The sequence below is a fragment of the Chrysemys picta genome, chromosome 19 (genome assembly GCF_011386835.1).
Source record: "Chrysemys picta bellii isolate R12L10 chromosome 19, ASM1138683v2, whole genome shotgun sequence".
Taxonomy (NCBI): Eukaryota; Metazoa; Chordata; order Testudines; family Emydidae; genus Chrysemys; species Chrysemys picta.
In genome coordinates, this window is record NC_088809.1 from 5475546 (window position 1) to 5495029 (window position 19484).

A 19484-nucleotide genomic window follows, 5' to 3' on the forward strand; every position below is an offset into this window, starting at 1 on the left:
AGTTACTCTGCTTTCTTTCTCTTAGCCACATCTGAGCTGCAGAACCCTTGCAGTTGTTAAATGAGGTTCATCAGGCCATCTTTAGAATATTGTAATTCAGTTTTCCATTTGGATTTTCAGTAAAGCACCATTTTGAATTACTTTTTCTTGCTTGTGTTTTCTTGAATGAAGACTTAGCAGATGCTTGGTATCACCTTCCTTTTGGATGGGCTTAACACCCTCATTTAATTGCTTAGGAGGTGGGTTCTAAACGGTCTTCTTGACTTCCATTCTCCATGTGGACTTGAACAGCTTAATGGGACTTAGACACCCTAAATTTGCACAGGATAAAATGTATCTCTCTGAACATATGATTGTCCTGCTTTTCACTTTGGCATCAGAAGTGACTGCCCTGGTTGCTTTCACTTCAAGTTGGTGCTTGGGAGGCTCACAAGTTGGCCTGCCTGTATCACATTTTTTTGTGTTTTGTTTTAAATCTACCATATCAGAGATTCTTCAGTTTCCCAGATCAGGGAAAAATGTTCTCCCTCTGGCATGTTGGCAGGGATCTTGAGTTGTCTCTCTTTCCTTGTGAATTAAGATCAGATACGCATATCTCACATACACCCCACCTCAAAGGAGTGGTTTATCCCACATAACTTTCATGTGATTGTAAGAAGGTAGACATTTTTGAACTAGAGTAATTACATGCTAGGTTTTAGTGTATTTCATAATTAAAAGCAAAACAAACAAAAAACAGTGTCCAGTTCAGCACTTTTATTATCAATCCTGCTAAATAGTGACTGAGTACACCTCTACCCTGATATAACACAACCTGATATAACACAAATTCGGATATAACACGGTAAAGCAGCGCTCCGGGGGGGGGGGGGGACAGGGCTGTGCACTCCAGTGGATCAAAGCAAGTTCGAAATAATGCGGTTTCACCTATAATGTGGTAAGATTTTTTTTGGCTCCGGAGGACAGCGTTATAACGAGGTTGAGGTGTAGTTGTATGTAGACGAAAAATGATCCAAGGAAATAAGTTTTAGTTTCAAGATTTCATTGTGTGGTTATAAAGAAACAAAACTGTAAAAATTGAGAAATGCTTCTGAAGTCTGATCTGTGTGGGTGAAAAACTTCTGTTTCATTGCTGACTCTCTCTAATGCTTGGATTTTTTTTTTCTTTTTAATTCACTGTATTTACACTCTGTAAATCATGTCTTAATTTATTTGACTTGTATTGAGGAGGCATTTAAATGTTTTATCTCATCTTTACAGAATTTAGTAGCTTAAATTAATCTATAAAGAACCTTCATGTTAACACTTTCAACTTCCTTTGAAGGAGTGTGGTAGACCCATGATGCATCAGAAACTGGGAGACCTGTTTTGAATTCATTTTCTTTTATCACTGGGAATCTTATTGTGATTTATACTTTTTCATTGGTAGGACCCTCCTCTTTTGTTTATAATATACAAATTAAATTTAAATCAGTAGAGTGAGAGTTCAGGAAACTGAAAAATAAATTTTCTGAAAGAACGTTGCTGCATGCCACATAAGGCACAGTCCAACAGAAAATGTTGAAAGTGTAGAAACTTTGAAGTGAAGTTTCTAAAGTGTTATTCAATTGAGAATATTTATACATAAGCCCTAAATTTTAAGAGCATTGTCCAGTAGAATCTGCAAGAGAATTTTTAGGTGATCTGAATTCAATATTTTAAAACATAATCATTTTTTCCTAGTTAGTAGTTCTCAATCAAGTGACTATAAACTTTTCCTGTTTTCTATTTCAGCATTAGAACTTTATATTCAGAATTTTTACATTTTTTTTTTTAAAGATGACCTTCAAAAGATTTGCATTTAAGACTGAGCTTGTACTTTTTTTTTTTTTTAAACTGCTTTGACATCCAAAGATGATGACACATGGTTTTTTTGGGGGTTTCTTTCTTTCTTTCTTTCTTTCTTTCTTTCTTTCTTCTTTCTTTCTTTCTTTCTTTCTTTCTTTCTTTCTTTCTTTCTTTCTTTCTTTTCACTTGTAGAGTGAAATCAAGAACGTGATCTTCCCTTTGTTTGACCTTCTGGATGTTTAAGAACATGTTTAGTGTGAACTCTTTTGCAACTTCGTCGATGGAAAGAGTGTTGAATCCTTAACAAAGAATCTTTTAGTCAGTGAAGATAAATAGGTGTTAACAAAACAATCAATTTAATATCTTTAGCAATTCTCCTTAAGGCTTCAGTGTAAATATACTACGTATTTGTTTTACCCTCTTTCTCTTTTTCCAGTGAGCACTTGTCCTGCTCTTTCACCTTTTTCTTGCATGGGGACAGCAATGTTTGTACCAGTGTGGAAATCAACCAGCACCAACCTGTATATCTTCTTAGTGAAGAACACCTTACCCTTGCCCAGCAGTCTAACAGCCCTTTTCAAGGTAGGTTTCTGTGACTTATTTTAATACTTTTGTTCTTGAGCAATCCTTCATCAGCTGATCCAAAGAAATGTTGATGCCAAAAAGGGGGGAGAGGGAGCAGCAATGAAAAGTACGTTTATGGATTTGTATGACACTATGCTGCACCATTCATTTTTGGCCACTGGTTCTCTCATAACTTAAACTTTGTGATAAGCTGATCAGAATCAGCTAAGTCATCATCCTTTTTCCTAAAGGTTCATGAAGGCGATCTTCCTGTGTATCAGCTGGCCTAAAGCAGGGGTGTCAAACTCATTCTGTAGTGTGGTCAGACAACTAACGTTCTGGTCTAGTCCAACTGCAGAATCCTTACCTAATGCTGGTTAGATATTGCATTTAAAGACCTTGTTGGAAAAGTAAATAAATCTATAAGACTTTCCTTTCCTGTCCATTAACTTACTCTCTGTACATCCATCACCCCCTGTAATCCCCCTGCCCCCCAACACTTCAGGAATTCCCATTCTTAGTTGGGCATTCCTGCTCCACCTATCTGCTTCCCCACCCCCAAAACAAACATTTGTCTTCCCCTTTGGGAACTCTTTCACTTTTGGCACTTTAGAGGGGTGGAGATGTGAAGAATGTCTAAGCTTGGTGCCATGGGGATCAACATCGGTGGCAGCAGTGAGTGTTGGGGCTGGGTGACGGAAGAGCAGGAGCCCAGTCCTGCAGACTCAGCAGTGTTAGCAAGGCAAGCTTGTCAAGAAAAAAGCCCTTTCTTGGTCCATCTGGTGCCTTCTGGCAGCAGTGACAGGGCTGCCTTATGGTGCACATTTCCTGTGACACTCCTACATTTTGGGAGCCCTGTCTGCATCCTACAGCTCAGCCTAAATGTCATGCATTAAGTATATCATTAAGTTTATGGTCATATGTAAATTAGCTAATTAATGATTGCATAAAACATCACATATGGACTCAGTAAACTTGGTAGCTGTGTAGTGACATCTCAAAAAGCTGTTGCATGGCAGTAGGATCAGAAAGTGAACAGGAAGGAGGAGGAGACGCTCCGGTGTCTGTGCCGCTTTTCCCATGAGTTTCCATCTCCAGTCCCAGCTTGAGCTGTAGCGCAGGCTGGATCCTTTTGAAGATGGGAAGAGAGAGCTTGGGGACTGGATCTGATCAGTATGCTGTATGGTTGACACCTCTATCCTAGAGAATGGGCTCCCATACTGGCTACTATAACAAGTTGTTCTATATGGGAACACATTAGCCTTGTCTATTAATACTGTTCCAGAAATGGTGCTGTCTATGGGTTGTCCTGTTCTGTTTGCGGTTAAACTGTGTTCAGAAACAGTTTAACTGCACTGCTGCTGATGCCCATTGATAACCGGTAACTTTCCTAATGTAGGCAAGACTATCATATTTCCTTACATGTAGTCAGTCGGACCTATGTCTATCATAATTTAATTGTAACAAACAGAATGAGGAGATGACTACATGTAGACCATTGAGCAGCAAGTTAACACTGTCACAAAGAAAGCGATACCAGACTCTTAAATGCCACAAATTCATTTTTTATCTTCACCTGTTCATGTGCACAGACAACTGCATACTCCTTTCTATCCATGATGCAATTTTCTGTCACAGATGTTCAGGTGGATTAACTTCTAACTGCTGTTATGGTACATTAATTCTTACATAACTCATCTTCTTTCAGTACATATACATTTTAATGAGGTATAATAAATTCTTGTTCTAAGATGTGAGTGCAGGGTTCTTTTTATTATACTGTACTGTAGTGAGGTGCAGTCTAACCTGTCATTTAAAATGGATTATTTGGTAGTAGGTGTTGGCTGAAATCCTAGTCATGGAGGGGGTGCAAATCATTCTCTAGCTGTATCCTAAAATTATTTGTTTGTATATCCAGTTATCCTAAGTCCATTTGGATTAAATGGCACACTCACAGGACAGTCATTCAAGCTCTCAGATTCATCTACAAAAAAGCTGATTGGTGAATGGAAACAATTCTATCCTATCACATCTAACCTGAAGGAGGGTTCTGAGGAAAAACAAGAAGAGATGGATTGGGAAGATGACTCTCTGGCTGCTGTGGAAGTCCTTGTAGGTATGTAATCTTAATGCATGTTGCTTCTTTACTGAAATTCTCTGGCCAAGTAGGAGCTAGCGTATTTTAAAGGTAAACCGTGATCTTGTAAACCTTTTGAATGTAAGAGATTCCTGAATCTGACTTTTATTCTTTGCTGTATGTTACACACTGTTTTGAAGAATAGTTTAGCTGCCTTTATTTTGCTGTACCAGCCAAAATTTATTCTATAAGTGACAAATCCTTGTCAATTACCTGGTGCAGCTAAGAAGGGAAGCTTATTTTGGGTCCTATAGAACATTTTTATAGCTAGAACATAAATGGCAATTGAAAATTTTGGTCCTGAAATCTGCTCTAGGAGTGATATAATAGTATTTCTTCCCAAACTTTTGAAAGCTAAGGCTCCTTCAGAAAAATGAAATCAGTTTAATCTCCCCTTCAGTCTCGCTATGTGATGCTCAAGGCCTATGCAAAATGAGTGTTCAGTCACAGTAGATTGTGTTGATCTTCGTAATATACTTTTTCTTATGCGAGTTGGGGACTGGAATAGTTAACAATGTTGACATTTTAAAGTAACAGTGTTGGCATCTGAGTTTAAACCCAGTGAGGTGACTGGGGCGTTTCACTTCTCCGAGCTACTGCTTCAGGTTCTGTGCAAACTTGGGCAGACCTGGTTGCATTGGTTATCATAGAATATCAGGGTTGGAAGGGACCTCAAGAGGTCATCTAGTCCAACCCCCTGCTCAAAGCAGGACCAATTCCCAACTAAATCATCCCAGCCAGGGCTTTGTCAAGCCGGGCCTTAAAAACCTCCAAGGAAGGAGACTCCACCACCTCCCTAGGTAACGCATTCCAGTGCTTCACCACCCTCCTAGTGAAATAGTGTTTCCTAATATCCAACCTAATATCCCCCACTGCAACTTGAGACCATTGCTCCTTGTTCTGTCATCTGCCGCCACTGAGAACAGCCGAGCTCCATCCTCTTTGGAACCCCCTTCAGATAGTTGAAGGCTGCTATCAAATCCCCCCTCATTCTTCTCTTCTGGAGACTAAACAATCCCAGTTCCCTCAGCCTCTCCTCATAAGTCATGTGCTCCAGACCCCTAATCATTTTGTTGCCCAGGCTAGACACACAAGGGGGCTGAATTAAAATCTGGCATTTGTTATACAGTACTTGGGTCACATCTTCATGGTTTTCTTCACAACTATGGCTGCTAGAAGCTTTAAAATGAAGGCCAAGGCATTAGAGAACAATTAAGGCCTGTCCACTGTGTCCTCCCCCACCCTCCAAAGCTAAACTCTGACCAGAAACCTTTTGACCCAGCAGAGCCCTGTGGGCCAAGAGCTTTTGGAATGTTGCCACCTAATGCACCTCAAGTGTTGCAATGTGAAGGCTCGGGGTTTAAACCCTGATGATGATGCATGATGGGAATGTTGTTTGTTGTACATATTAGAATATTTTTGCCTTCAGTTGTGTTTTTAAAAAAAAAAAAAATCTGGAAGAGTTAAGAAATGCCAGATTCATGATGAGCCATGCAAGCTTAATTTGTTGGCTTGTGCATCATAATCTTTAATCATATGATGGCATACTGTCTTTTTCCACAGGACTGCAGCCTCATGTGTGTCTAGCCTGTGCACAAAAGGGGACTGATTTAAAATCTGGCATTTGCTAATATTTGAGTGCTTGACTTTGTAATCTAAATGGCCTTTTACTGTTTTGTATGTAATATAATTGTAATTGTGGGAAAACTAACCTACATGCATGATCACCCTTTTCTAAATCTTCTAAATTAGTTTTTTGGAGATGGATTTTGGGAAAGGTTTCTTTTCTTATGTCTCTTAGAACCCTATGTGTTTTCTCCTTCCCAAGTTTCCCATTATGGATGTATAATTGAGGTAGCATTTAGAGGCATGGGCTTCCTTTGTGCTAATAGTTGTATAAATATAATAGAGATGGTCCCTGCCCCCAAGAGTTTACACAGTCTAAGTATAAGACTTTAGAAAACAGGTATATACGACAAACAGGTGAGGCTACAAGGAAGCAATGAGCTGAACTGGTCAGCATTGTAAAGAGTGCTTTCATAAACCTTAGCATTGAGCTTCTGGATTTCATACACGAGGCTAAGGGGTAACTTCTTTCCATAACAGCCAGTCAGCAGTGCTCTTCAACTGACCAGAGAGTTCATCATTGAATGATCTAAGACATTTCCAGTTTTTATTCCTCACAGCCCCTGTTGAACTGGAATAAAAAACTGGGCATCAAATAGGAGGTCCTATTAGGCAGGACAGAGTTCTTACTGTAGTAAACATAATTGGAATCTCTGAATTTCTTTACTTGAATACCCAGACACCTTTCGTCTGTCACGTTAAATTTCTATTTAAGGAAACCCAGCATATATTTTCAGTTTTTTTAGGAAGTTTAAAATATTGGAAATTGTTGACTTTATCTGCCAGTTTCACCTGCCCCCCTCCTCTTTCAGCCAAGTAACTTATACAAAGCCTATGTCTGCACTCTCCCACCCTAAAATGTATCCTATCCTGAGCTGAGATCCTGTACTGAAAGTTTCATAGGAGACTGAATTTTTACAGAAAAGAGGTTGTACTGTATGTCATCTGTATTACAATCTTAATTATACAAGTTATTTCTATAATTAACAGCTTAATTTTTAATCTATAAGTAAGACATACAAGGTAATCTTTTCCCCACACGTGTTTAAAAAGAATAATTGAAGGAAATGCGAAAAAAGAAAACCTGACTTCACTATTAAGCCAGCACAAATACGTGACCTTTATTTGCTAGGCTAAATTATTGGAAATGCCTTAATTTTACTGTAGCTAACTGTTTTTTAATAGTAGCAAAGAAGCAAATACTTGGGGGTGGGAGAGATTAAAATGAAGAAACTTCCACCAGAGTGGAGTTGCCACAATACCAAGTATGAATTAATTGACAAGGAATTCTGCTGTTGAAGGAAATTGCTTTATAGGAGAAACTGAAAAAGTAGGGTAAACTATATTGAATGACTGACAAGTAACACATTTAGAATAGCAGTGGACAGGAGGATAATTACAAGAAAGGGGAGCTTGTAATGGTATTGAAGCTCATCACAGTAACTGGTGGCGTAATAGCCATTTATATGTTGGAATACTTTGTATAGAAAAATCGTTTGACTTTATCAGAATACCTCTGAACAAGAACTGTCACTGGTACTGCAGCACTTATAATATATTAACATAATTAAACCAAACCTCTCAGAATGACTGCTATTCAGTCATTATTTATGAAACAGTGAAAGGAGCTACATAATTGCCTCAAGTTATCTAGTTTTCTGGCTTGCTTTAGTTCTCTCATATAATTTATAAGGCAATAGATAATATTGCAATGTGATTTAAAAAAAAAAACACACCAAACTACTGGAGAGAGAGTATCTCATATTTGGTCATGTAGCTGGTACTTAATGACTTAGTTGAATATATAATGACTATATGCTTCTTTTTCAGCTGGTGTGCGAATGGTCTACCCATCATGCTTTGTTCTAGTTCCTCAGACAGACGTTCCTGCTCCTAGCACTGTGGGGGTTTCTCACTGTTCAACTACTTGCTTGGGTGTCCACCAAGTGCCTGTTTCCACAAGGGATCCTGTCATGTCTTCTGTAACTTTGACTCCACCTACGTCCCCGGAGGAAGTTCAGACAGGTATAGTCAATATTCCCTTTTCCAAAAAGAAAACTGTCTTGAGGTTTCTGCTTAACATAAACTCTCAGAATGTTTAGATAGTATTCAGAGCACTCTATGCAATTGATTGGTAACCTCCAGTATGTTGTCCTTTAATTGTCACTGTAATCCTAAAACTGTTTGAATTGTAATAATATTCTAGATTTTTATCACTAACACTTTTTTGAAATTTTTTTATAAAAAAATTAATTTAGCACAAGAATGGTATTTGCAAAATGGTTGTAATTTAAAACCTGAATATTGGTTTGGCTGGACAGTACTTGTAAGTGTTCTGCAGAAACTCTGGTTTGGGAGTGAAAAGGTGACATTCCCAGCCTCTTTACAATGCTTAAAGGCTGATTCCAGAGCATTTTTATAATGTTGGAGAAGGCCGCTTACTTTCTCATCTGTGAGCAATCACAGGTGTAGTTTTCAGTTGTCAATCTGTATCAGGATAAAAATCTCAGAATTCAAGGGTCAGGAAAGTCTTAGTGTTAGCACTGGAGCTCTTCTAATGAAAGTCTAGTCACTGCCTTGAGACTTTTGAATACCTCCTTAGCCAGGATGGATAAAAATCAATGATTTTAAAAAGACAGATTTTTTTTTAATTAAAGTTCTGTATTTTTCTTTTTAAAAATAAAGCTGTTTATCATAATTTCAAACTTAATTTTAGCCTATATTAAGGGCCTAGATTTACTATGAACATAATTGAAACAACAAATAAAAAAAATGCTATGCCAATGAAACCTCTTAATCTTTTAATGAGTTAGTGTTGCTTTTTTAATTGCATACAGAATTAGAGGAAAACATTTCGTTTTTGAGGTCCGCTCAAGCTTTATAAATTTCACTATTATGTACTTCATTAAGCATCTGTATTTTCAGTTTTTACGGTTGTGGAAATGCTGATATTAACTTTTTTCCAAATGTGAGTACTGAGAGTTTTTGTTGCGCAGAAAAGCTTCTGCATTCATTACTTTTGGTTTCAATCTAGCTAGCAGGTGCAGAGAGAATATTTTCTTTTGGACTAATTCATTCAGAATTGAGAAATCGATGAGGAATCGAGAAAGCTGGAGAGCTTGTTTTTCCTCTTCCAATCTGTGAATAAAAACCAGGGGATGAGGTCTATTGATTTGAAAAACTTGAAGCACATAGGGACAGATTATCAAAAATATTTAGGTGCCTAAAGATGCAGATAGGTGTCTAGTGAGATTTTCAAAAGACCTTAAACAAGTTTGGGTCTCTTTCCCATTGATTCCGGTGGGCATTAGGCACTTTCAAAAATCCTATTGCATCTTTGGGTACCTAAATACCTTTGTTTTGGGTTGTCATGGGCTAGATTCTTAATCAGTCAATTTACTAACTCCCAACTAATAATTCTTGTTTCAATAAATCAGTTTTAAATACAACACATGAATAAAGTTTTTGATATCTTAGATGTGCTGGATATGTAAGTATTTAATTAATAAAATATTGGTGTGTTTGTGCATTTTTAATTAAATTCCAATTTTTCCTCCAAATGCAGTACGACACACATCACAAGTAAAAATATCATTTAGTAAGTGTAGAAGGCATAATTTTCCATTTTCTAACATTAAAAATTAAATGTGAAGTTCTTAAGCATTGCTTAAATAAATGTGTATAATAGTGTATCCTGGTTAGTGAAAAGTACTAAATTTAATGTAAAGCCTATATATATATAATATATAAATTTCTTTTTTTGCAAATTAATATTTTGTAGTGGTTATACCAACCAAAGAGAATGAACCATTATGTAGGAAAATAACTAAGAAGTACAAATTTGAAATAACGTTAAAATTAATTATTGTAATAAAATTTTCCTACATGACTCAAATTGGCGATTTTACATAATGTTGGATTGATCATCAATTTACTCCCTCTTCCTGCCAATTAGAATTGTCTATATGTATAATACTGTATTGCTGCCTTGTCTAGTTTTAAATATCTCAACCAAGGGGGCATGTCATGTCTGTCATATGTGTATATGTTAAATTTTCATTTATTTTTTTAAAAAACCTCTGATTTGCCCTTTGTACCATTCTGCATAAGGCTTCTTCCTTTGGAGTTTACATCCTGCAAAATGCTTACGGTATATACCTGCACTTAATTATGCATCTGTGTCCCCAATGAATAACATATTAGATAATTGGGGAATATCAAAATGCAATAGGAATTGCCGAAGGCCATGTTAAGGGATGGATCTAAAACCCACTGAAGTTACTGTAAAGATTGCTGTTGACTTCAGTGGCCTTTGGATCAAACTGTAAATCAACTTTTCATGATCAAACTGTATATGGTGAAGGATTAAGAATTATTTTATACAATTTACATGTTTTTAGGTGTTTTTATCTCTATATAAAATGCGAGCGTACGCACAAAGTTACACAAATATATGCTTAAGAAGTCCTGTTGGTGCTGCTTTTAGTTTGAAATGTGTATTTAAATTTTTTCTTTGAGAAAAGAGGTGCAGTATTCCTAGGGATATATTTTCTTCTAGGAGAGGGGGTCTTTCTTTCTAATATTGGGCTCATGCAGAAAAATATTGACCAGAGACTGCAGAGTAATACACCTTCTTAGGGGGTGGGGAGAGAGAAAGTCATTCAACTTGTGGTAACACATGAAAGAGGGAAAATAGCAGGGATTGTTTAATTTGATCACAGAATGCAAAATACATTTGTTGTGGCATAGGTTTGATAGTGTTCCTATTGCAGGAGTGAGATTCTATTAAACACTCAATGTAGCTTCTAAAGAAATTTGAGGTGGCATGGGAACTCACTTCAATTTAAATTTGTATGCTGTTTTTCTGTATGACCTGACACTATCTCACTGTACACCATGTATACCTACATTTTTTTTCTACTTTTTTGTTCCTAATTTTAAAATACGTAACAAAATACATCCCTCAAAGGATGGTGTTTTGTTTTGCACATTGGCTGGAACAGTTTTTTTGAGTTGTATGGACCTCTATAGTCATGTTGCCTGGTTGGCTAAAAATTATTATTATTTTTTTAACTTTTATGCTGCTTTTCTATTTTCAGTTGATGCTCAGTCAGCCCAGAAGTGGGTGAAATTTTCTTCTGTTTCTGATGGATTTAGCTCTGACAGTACTAGTCACCATGGTGGCAAAATCCCTAGAAAACTAGCCAATCAGGTGGTGGATCGAGTTTGGCAAGAATGCAATATGAACAGAGCACAGAACAAGTATGTACTCCTTTCTGAAAGTGAAATTAAAGCTGTATATTAAATAGTATGCCTTAATTATATATAAATATTGTACAGCTTCTTGCTGCACAAAATGGTTTGAAGCAAGGCCGCTAAAGCCTGTTAATCAGCAAAGTGTGTGTTACTTTTGAAACACTTTAAAGTAACTTACTGCGAATGCTAGTTCACATTACTTATTTCTTCAGTATAATGTTTATCTTTCCTGACTCTTGTCTCTATGAACATTTAGCAGAGGGTAAAAACTAAGAGATCACATACATTCTAGTTAACAATAACTCGCCAATATTGAATCCTAGGAGAAAGTATTCTGCTACATCAAATGGCTTATGTGTTGAAGAGACAGCTGACAAAGTAGCATCCTGGGATTTTGTTGAAGCCACACAGAGGACAAATTGCAATTGCTCAAGGTACAGTACCCAGTAGACATGTCCAATAATGTAGACAAAGTGAAGTATGCAGGAATGGTTTTAATGACAGACTTGGGAATACTAAACCATAACTGTTTGTACTGTGGGGGGATCTACATGATAATTTATTAGGTTGTGTATCCTGAGTCCTGAACTCCATTATAGACTCTTGGTGAAGGGCTCCTACCTACAATTAGACTAACAAGTGGATTTTTCTTTGTTTGTATGGATCAGCACAGTGATCTAATGGCAGCTAAATGTGGATTTCTGAATTCAGGTGTGGCGTTCTGAGGGCACGTAAGGCCTGGGACTATAGAGGCAATATAGATTCATAATCTTTAGGATTCTTTGGCTAGTGCAATGTGGTGTTGGCAGGCATAGGAGGAAGAAGCCAGAAAGAGAGCTGGTGTGGGGCCTTGAGGATTTGGGAAGGAGATACTTTTCCCTTTGGTGGGGCAGTATCTGCATTCTCTAGAAAGGTGGGTGGATTTGAAACCTCTGTTACGGCCGATTAACAGCATTAAGTAGTACTTGCTTCCAGTGAACGGCCCACAATAACTAGAGACCACTGGAAAAACTTTGTGTTCTAATTTCCAGATTTCTATTCTAGTTTTTTGCTTTGAAAAGTGTGGGGGAAAAAGGTTTCCGAGAACACACTAACAGTTATGTTTCAAATGTAATTGAAGTACCGTTAATCCCAGTGGTAGCCGAGGTTGGGGCTTTTTGGACTTTTTGTTGTTGTTACACCACATAGAATATCAAATGTTACGTGGCTGTGATGTTAATGATTGAATTTAAGAGCTTATCTGCACAGGCACAAAGGAAAGTTAATCTGAATTAACTAAAAGTGTGAATTAAAAGTGGATTACTTGGGCTTTCATAATTGTATGTTCCAGACCTGAAGAAGAGTGTGTTTTGTGTGTGTTTCACAAGCCTTGTCTTTCACCAACAGAAGTTGGTCCAATAAAAGATATTACCTCACCCAACTTGTCTCTCTCTCAAAACTAGGCAACCATATTTTTCCTGCTTCACTATTTAATACCTTCTAGAACAGTGCTTCTCAAAGTCGGGCCACCGCTTGTTCAGGGAAAGCCCCTGGCAGTCCGGGCCGGTTTGTTTACCGGCCGCGTCCACAGGTTCGGCAGATCACGGCTCCCACTGGCCGTGGTTCACTGCTTCAGGCCAATGGGGGCTGCGGGAAGGGAGGCCAGCACATCCCTCGGCCTGCGCCGCTTCCCGCAGCCCCCCTGGGCCTAGAGCGGCGAACCGCGGCCAGTGGGAGCCGCGATCGGCCAAACCTGCGGATGCGGCAGGTAAACAAACCGGCCTGGACCGCCAGGGCCTTTCCCTGAACAAGCGGCAGACCGGCTTTGAAAAGCACTGTTCTAGAATACTTTAAAAAATTCTAATTGATGTATTTATTTTTAAAGAAAAATCTAGTTCATATAAAATGAAATACTAGTGTAGATATACTTCAGGGATTCACTGAAATATTATTCTCCATTTGTTTTCCAGGCACAAAAATCTTAAACCAAGAAGTTCGGGTCAGCAGGGGCAGGCACCACCTGTAGGCCAACAACAACAAGCAGCTCCGAAGCACAAGACAAATGAGAAGCAAGAGAAGGGGGATAAGCCACAAAAACGCCCTTTGACTCCTTTTCACCATCGTGCATCTATTAGTGACGATGTTGCCATGGAGGCAGATTCAGCAAGTCAGAGGCTTGTGATCACAGCACCAGACAGTCAAGTGAGATTTTCAAATATCAGAACTAATAATGATGTAGCAAAGACTCCTCAGATGCATGGCAATGAAATGGCAAATTCACCTCAACCACCACCACTTAGTCCTCACCCATGTGATGTAGTTGATGAAGGGGTAACTAAAACTCCTTCTACTCCTCAGAGCCAGCATTTCTATCAGATGCCAACACCAGATCCCTTGGTTCCCACAAAAACAATGGAAGACAGGATAGACCCCTTGTCTCAGCCTTTCCCACCTCAATTCCCAGAAGTTATAGAACCTACAATGTATGTTGGTACTGCAATGAATTTGGAGGAAGATGATGCTAACACCACTTGGAAGTTTTACAAAGTTCCAAAGAAAAAGGATGTGGAATTCTTACCACCACAACTTCCAAGTGATAAATTCAGAGATGATCCAGTAGGACCAACTGGACAGGACAACATAACATCAGTTACAGAGTAGGTATTTTTTTTTTAAAGCACTCAATAATGTAACTCACTATAAAATTGCCAAACTGAGGTGTTTTTTGTTTTTTGTTTTTTTTTAAACCAGAATAGTATGTCATTTCTTTAATACAGTATGTCGTATTTGAACTGCAATCTCATTCAAAATGTCAATGATTTTTATGAAAGGACATTTGAGTTTCACAGTAACCCTTTAGAACTCCAGTCATGCAATAGACACAGCATTCATTTGTCTGAGTTTGGAAAATGTTGGTGTCCTTAGAGAAAAACCATCATTAAAAGTGCATTGTAATAATTTATGAGATTCTTAATCACAGAGCTGAATCTCCAAAATGAAAGCTTGGTGTTCATTTGTTATCAAAAGTCAAGAGTTTTTTACCATGTGGAAATATGTCATGAAACAGAATTGGTACTGTAAGTTTGTCTGCTGACCTGGGGCCCAAGATATAATGGCCTTAAAGTCACAGCTAACTTTAAACATAGGAGTGTGAGTAGTCTATTGACTTTAATACAACTACTTGCTTGTATAAAGTTAGGCACATGGGTAAGGACCTTGCTAATTCACAGCTTAAATTAGGAGGAATTGAAGAGCACAGTCAAGGGGTACTGTTCATGTTTCCATCATTAATCTCTTTTCTGCAGTTGACTTGTGCCTGTTTGGGACTATAAAGTGTATTTACCCCTTCCCACCCAGTGGACACAAAATAGATCCCTAGTTGTCCAGAAGAAGGATTGGTATCTCTCTGTCAGACTTGAGTTTTCTAACAACTTTCAAATCTTAATTAATATTTCATGATTTAAGAGGCTGAACTGAAACTTGACTTTCCTATTTGGTCAAATTCTCCTTTAAAACTGGATTGATTATTTTTCACATTGCTGAATTTAGCTGCATGTGATCCAGGCCACTTGAAGGCACATTAGTAAAAGTTAGGCTGTTAGACAGAAAGGCATCTGCTGCTTCTAAGTGAACACAGGATAAGAGTTCTGTCCCTTGGTCATGGTTTCTTCAAGTCTCTGATTCAGGTTCTCTGTAAGTCCCATTCACACACACCCTCCTCCACCCCCACTTCCACCATATGCATTGTAGAAGGTCTCAGACCCAGAGAATCCTGTTGGTGTGGGAAGGTGCTTGTAGTTCCAGTTTTAATAGATGAAAACATAGAAACGGTATATGTTTGTCCATATGTCTGACTAGCTTTTATATGCGGTAATGTATGTTCCTTTGAATACCTGTTTAATTCTCCCTCTTGTTTGACTCTTTGAAAAGCTCAAATCTTTCCATATAAATGTCTGCAGGAACATTTTCAGAGCAACCCCAGCCTGTGTTCTAGCGTTGGCTCTTTTTTCATAGTGGGCTACCCTTCTGTGTTCTTCTGCCTCTTCCCCTGTGATCAGAAGAACCTGGCACAGAAGAGGAAAACATGTCCTTGATAGTTGGATCTGTCTGTAAGCTAGAATTCTACAGTCAGTTATATTGCAAGTAGGACTGCTTTGATAGTCCTTTCTAGGTGGAGATCCAGGCTGGTACCACTGTTCGTATAATTAGAAAGACTCGGTCAGAGGACCATGCTGAAGAAAGCTTTTGCTCCGTGCTGCTACCTTAACCTTAAACTAGTGTTTTATCTAAAATGCTAGAAGATTTTTTGGGGGGCTAAAAATATTAGTCTCGGGTAGCAACATAGCTGCATTAGCCCGTATTACACGTTGAAGGGATATAGAGCAAGAAGCCAGCAATGGAAACTCTCTTGTACTGGACAGGGAAATATCTGAAAGATTTTAATGGCAGTTCAGCTTGGCAGATCAGCTCTGCTTCAGATCAGACTTGCTTAGTATGTACAGTCTTTGGAAACTAGGAAATTTTGTCTGAGGACATTTGATTCCATTTTCAAAGAAAAAGTGTGAGTCAGAGACTGCTTTCCTCCCTCCCCCTCATATTGAGTCTTCTTTATGTATAAAATAAAGAAGACCTCTTTAGGTTCATAGAAGATAATTATGATTGGACTCATTCTGTTAAACTCGAACCTTCGTATAGTCTGTTTTACCTTTTGTTTCAAGTGTTTCAGAAGCTGTGGTGAGAAAAAGCAATTGATTTGAGTGACCTTTAGGAAGTACATACTAGGTATTATTACTGGGAGCAGAGGAGTCGTCAGTCATGCTGCCTGGAAGACATCAGTTTTTAAGAGGGGTCGCAACTACTGTAAAATATCTGGAATCTGCTTGTTGGCCTGGTTGTTGAGGTCAAGGGACTGTTCAGTTATCACTGTTGCAGTGCTCCAATCAGTGCTTTATATTCAATGTGACACTTCTTTTGTGTCTTGCAGAAGTGCCTTAATAAAGAGATTGAGGTTATCAGTCAAAGAAAACTAACTATTGAGATGTCTGTTGTTTGTGCTAATAGCTCTCAAATCTCACAGAAATGCTTACTTTTAAATAATCTTTCTTCAGGGCAGACAAACTTATTTGGATAAGACTCAGTCTAGGTTTCTTTTGGAAACTGGTTTTTCAGCCCTCTGTAGAAATGATCCTCAAGCCACCATAAGTTACCTCCTTGTAGTATTTTAGCACTGTAAGAAAGCTTGAGCTGTGTGGGTTTTTAAAGAAACACTGTGTTCAGTTCCAAATGGATAAAAGGGTTCAGATTCTTTCAGATTATATAAATTGGTTTAGAAGTTTAGCTGCAGTGAGATTTTATCATTTTGCCCAAAATATTAATTTGAGTCTCTCTGCAGCTCACTTCATCAGCCAAAAGGAAACCTTTCTTCTGTGCGCCCCCCCCCCTTAAAGATCTTCATAGTTTTGATAAATTATGGAATGAGTTAGAGGCAATAGCTTTTAGTTTTAAAGTTAATTTGATTGAGTCAAAGTAATAGCATCTCTGCTCTTTATATATTAAACTAGTCCTCTGGATATATTTACATACTCTTATGCCAGTTTTTCTTTTGTGGACCTGCTTCTTTCAGAAACACTCCTAGATTGGTATAAGAATGCTGCAGAAAGAGAAATGTTTTCTTCATGTAAACTCAGTAGTTACAAGTTTTTATGTAGCAGCAAAAACTGACTCTAGAAAGTATCAATGACTTTCACAGTAGAGACATGTGTTTGAGGAACAGCCCTGTTGATTGCGTATTATTTCCAGTATGAACCATATTCTTCCAATGTTTACTACTATGTGAAGTGTTAACTTGATAGAAATGTACCAATTTCTTGATGTGCAATCATTCAAGCATTTTGTCTTTGGATTCCTAAAAAGGGTAGGTATTGGAACATACAAAAGGAAGTATTACCAGGAAATAAACCATCAAAAGGACTTAAACTAATCTTCTTGAAACTTTTTTTTTATTCTAATTGTTGTACTCTGTCAAGGCAGCAGCCGTAAACTACAAGTTTTATTTTTATATACACACCACACCACAGCTTGAAAACATATTCACCACTTTGTAGGAAGCTTCTCCTGGTGAAAGAAGGTGCCTGATCCATCCATGTCAGCAAAATTTAAGCTTTTATTTATGTATATATATTTTTTTCAAATTATAGCCCATATAGTTGAAAAGAGAACCTTCCAAATGTGAACTGCATGCGAACAATTGCAGTGTTCTTTGCTGAGATTGTAAATACAGTAACTCCTCACTTAATGTTGTAGTTATGTTCCTGAAAAATGTGTGTGACTTTAAGCAAAATGATGTTAAGCGAATCCAATTTCCCCATAAGAATTAACGTAAATGAGTGTGTGTGTGTATAATATAATACACATACACAAAACTTATACTCTGTGTGTGTTTATACACCTGCAATATAAGTTTTAAACTAACAATTTAATACCGGTACACAGTGATGATGATTGTGAAGCTTGGTTGAGGTGGAGGAGTCAGAGGGTGGGATATTTCCCTTACTGCTAAATGATGAACTAGCAATTGACTGAGCCCTCAAGGGTTAACTCTCTCACTCTGCAAGGCAGCAGGAATGGAGGGAGATATGCACATTTCCCTTAAGTACACTGCCTTGTTAATTAGATCAGCTTGCTGAGACTGCAGCTGCTACAAGTTCCCTCTGTCCTGAGCCCTGCTCTATGGAAGATGGGGTAAGTAGGGTGCAGGGGCAGGGGGACACCCTGACATTAGCCCCCCTCTTCCTTCCCGGCACAGCAAGCAGGAGTCTCGGGGAGCAGCACGTGGCAGTTGGGGGAGGGACACAGCTGAACTGCAGGTAGCTGCTGCACAGGGAACTTAGGGGAGCAGGGAGCTGTTAGGGGGCTGCCGGTCCACCCTGGTTCCAAGCCCCCACCAGCTAGCTGCAATGGGCTGCTTTTCCTGCAAGCAGTAGACAAAGCAGGCGGCTGCCAAACAACATTAGAAGGGAGCATTGCACAACTTTAAACGAGCATGTTCCCTAATTGATCAGCAACATAATAACGAAACAACATTAACTGGGACAACTTTAAGTGAGGAGTTACTGTAGTCAGTTTAAGTCTGCTGCTTATAGCTTTCTACCACAGCAGCAGAGTGAAACTAAGACTGCCAGTTTCACTGGCCATTCACAACCCTTTGTGTAATAGTCAAACTGACAACTATCGTAACTATTTCTCTCTTGCTGTTTTGGAATGCTGAAAGCAGTAGCAGAGGTACTCTAGCTTTTCTTCTCTCTATCTTATATATTGGCCTTTGGCTGATCGTTTTAGTTTTCCAGCTAGCAGGGTCTGGTAATTATTTCAAGATGTAGTGTGTGTAGTGTTACAGCATTCAATTGTCAGTTTCTTCCACCCTTCCAGACAGTAAAGAAATATATATTCTGATACAAGGTTTACTCTTGTCAGAGTAAGAAGTTTGATCTTTCCTTTTTTATAGCCTCTAGTTTAGTTTAACAACTTATTGACTATAATTATTCCAGAATAGTTTGCTACTATATTTTTTTCCCCCCTGGATAATTAAAAAAGAAAGCAAATACTTAAAATCTTTCTTCTAGCTGTTTGTCTTGTTACTCAAATTGCTTGTTTCTAACGAGTTAGTTTTCCAAGTCTTTTTGTTGTATTAGTTTATATAGGATGTTGGAAAAGGGAAAAGCACTCCAGCTGTATCAAGGTTGCTCCAATTGTAAATGCCAGCTGTCTGACGCACAATCACAGCAAGTTCATTGCCTGCCTGGGGATAATCCTGGAGATACAAGATCTGATCAAGCATATCATCGTTGCCTGAGAAGGATGGGTTGAAGTCCCTGTTAGCTGTAAGATGCTGCACAGAAGTATTCTAAATAATGCCAGGGTTATGGGATTGAGAGTCAGGTTGGAGTGCGCTCTATTTCAAAGTGGTCTTGACTGAAACAAAATTGTTAAGTTATGCTTTTGCATCCAATCTACTGTTTGTCTTATGCTGAGAAGATGTTTAAGGTGCTGAGGGAAGCCTGAGAATATCAGTGTGTCTTCTCAGGTACAGAGGTTG

General features: G+C 38.3%; 1 protein-coding gene across 1 annotated transcript in view; it reads left to right on the top strand.

Annotated features, from left to right (window-relative positions):
• The window catches only part of MED13 (mediator complex subunit 13), a 75770-nt gene that overhangs the window by 30118 nt on the left and 26168 nt on the right, over positions 1 to 19484 (top strand). The window contains exons 4-9 of the mRNA XM_065573079.1: positions 2264 to 2409; positions 4310 to 4507; positions 7985 to 8179; positions 11254 to 11416; positions 11734 to 11844; positions 13360 to 14046. Coding sequence (XP_065429151.1) covers positions 2264 to 2409; positions 4310 to 4507; positions 7985 to 8179; positions 11254 to 11416; positions 11734 to 11844; positions 13360 to 14046 — 1500 coding nt within the window. The remainder of the gene's footprint in view (positions 1 to 2263; positions 2410 to 4309; positions 4508 to 7984; positions 8180 to 11253; positions 11417 to 11733; positions 11845 to 13359; positions 14047 to 19484) is intronic.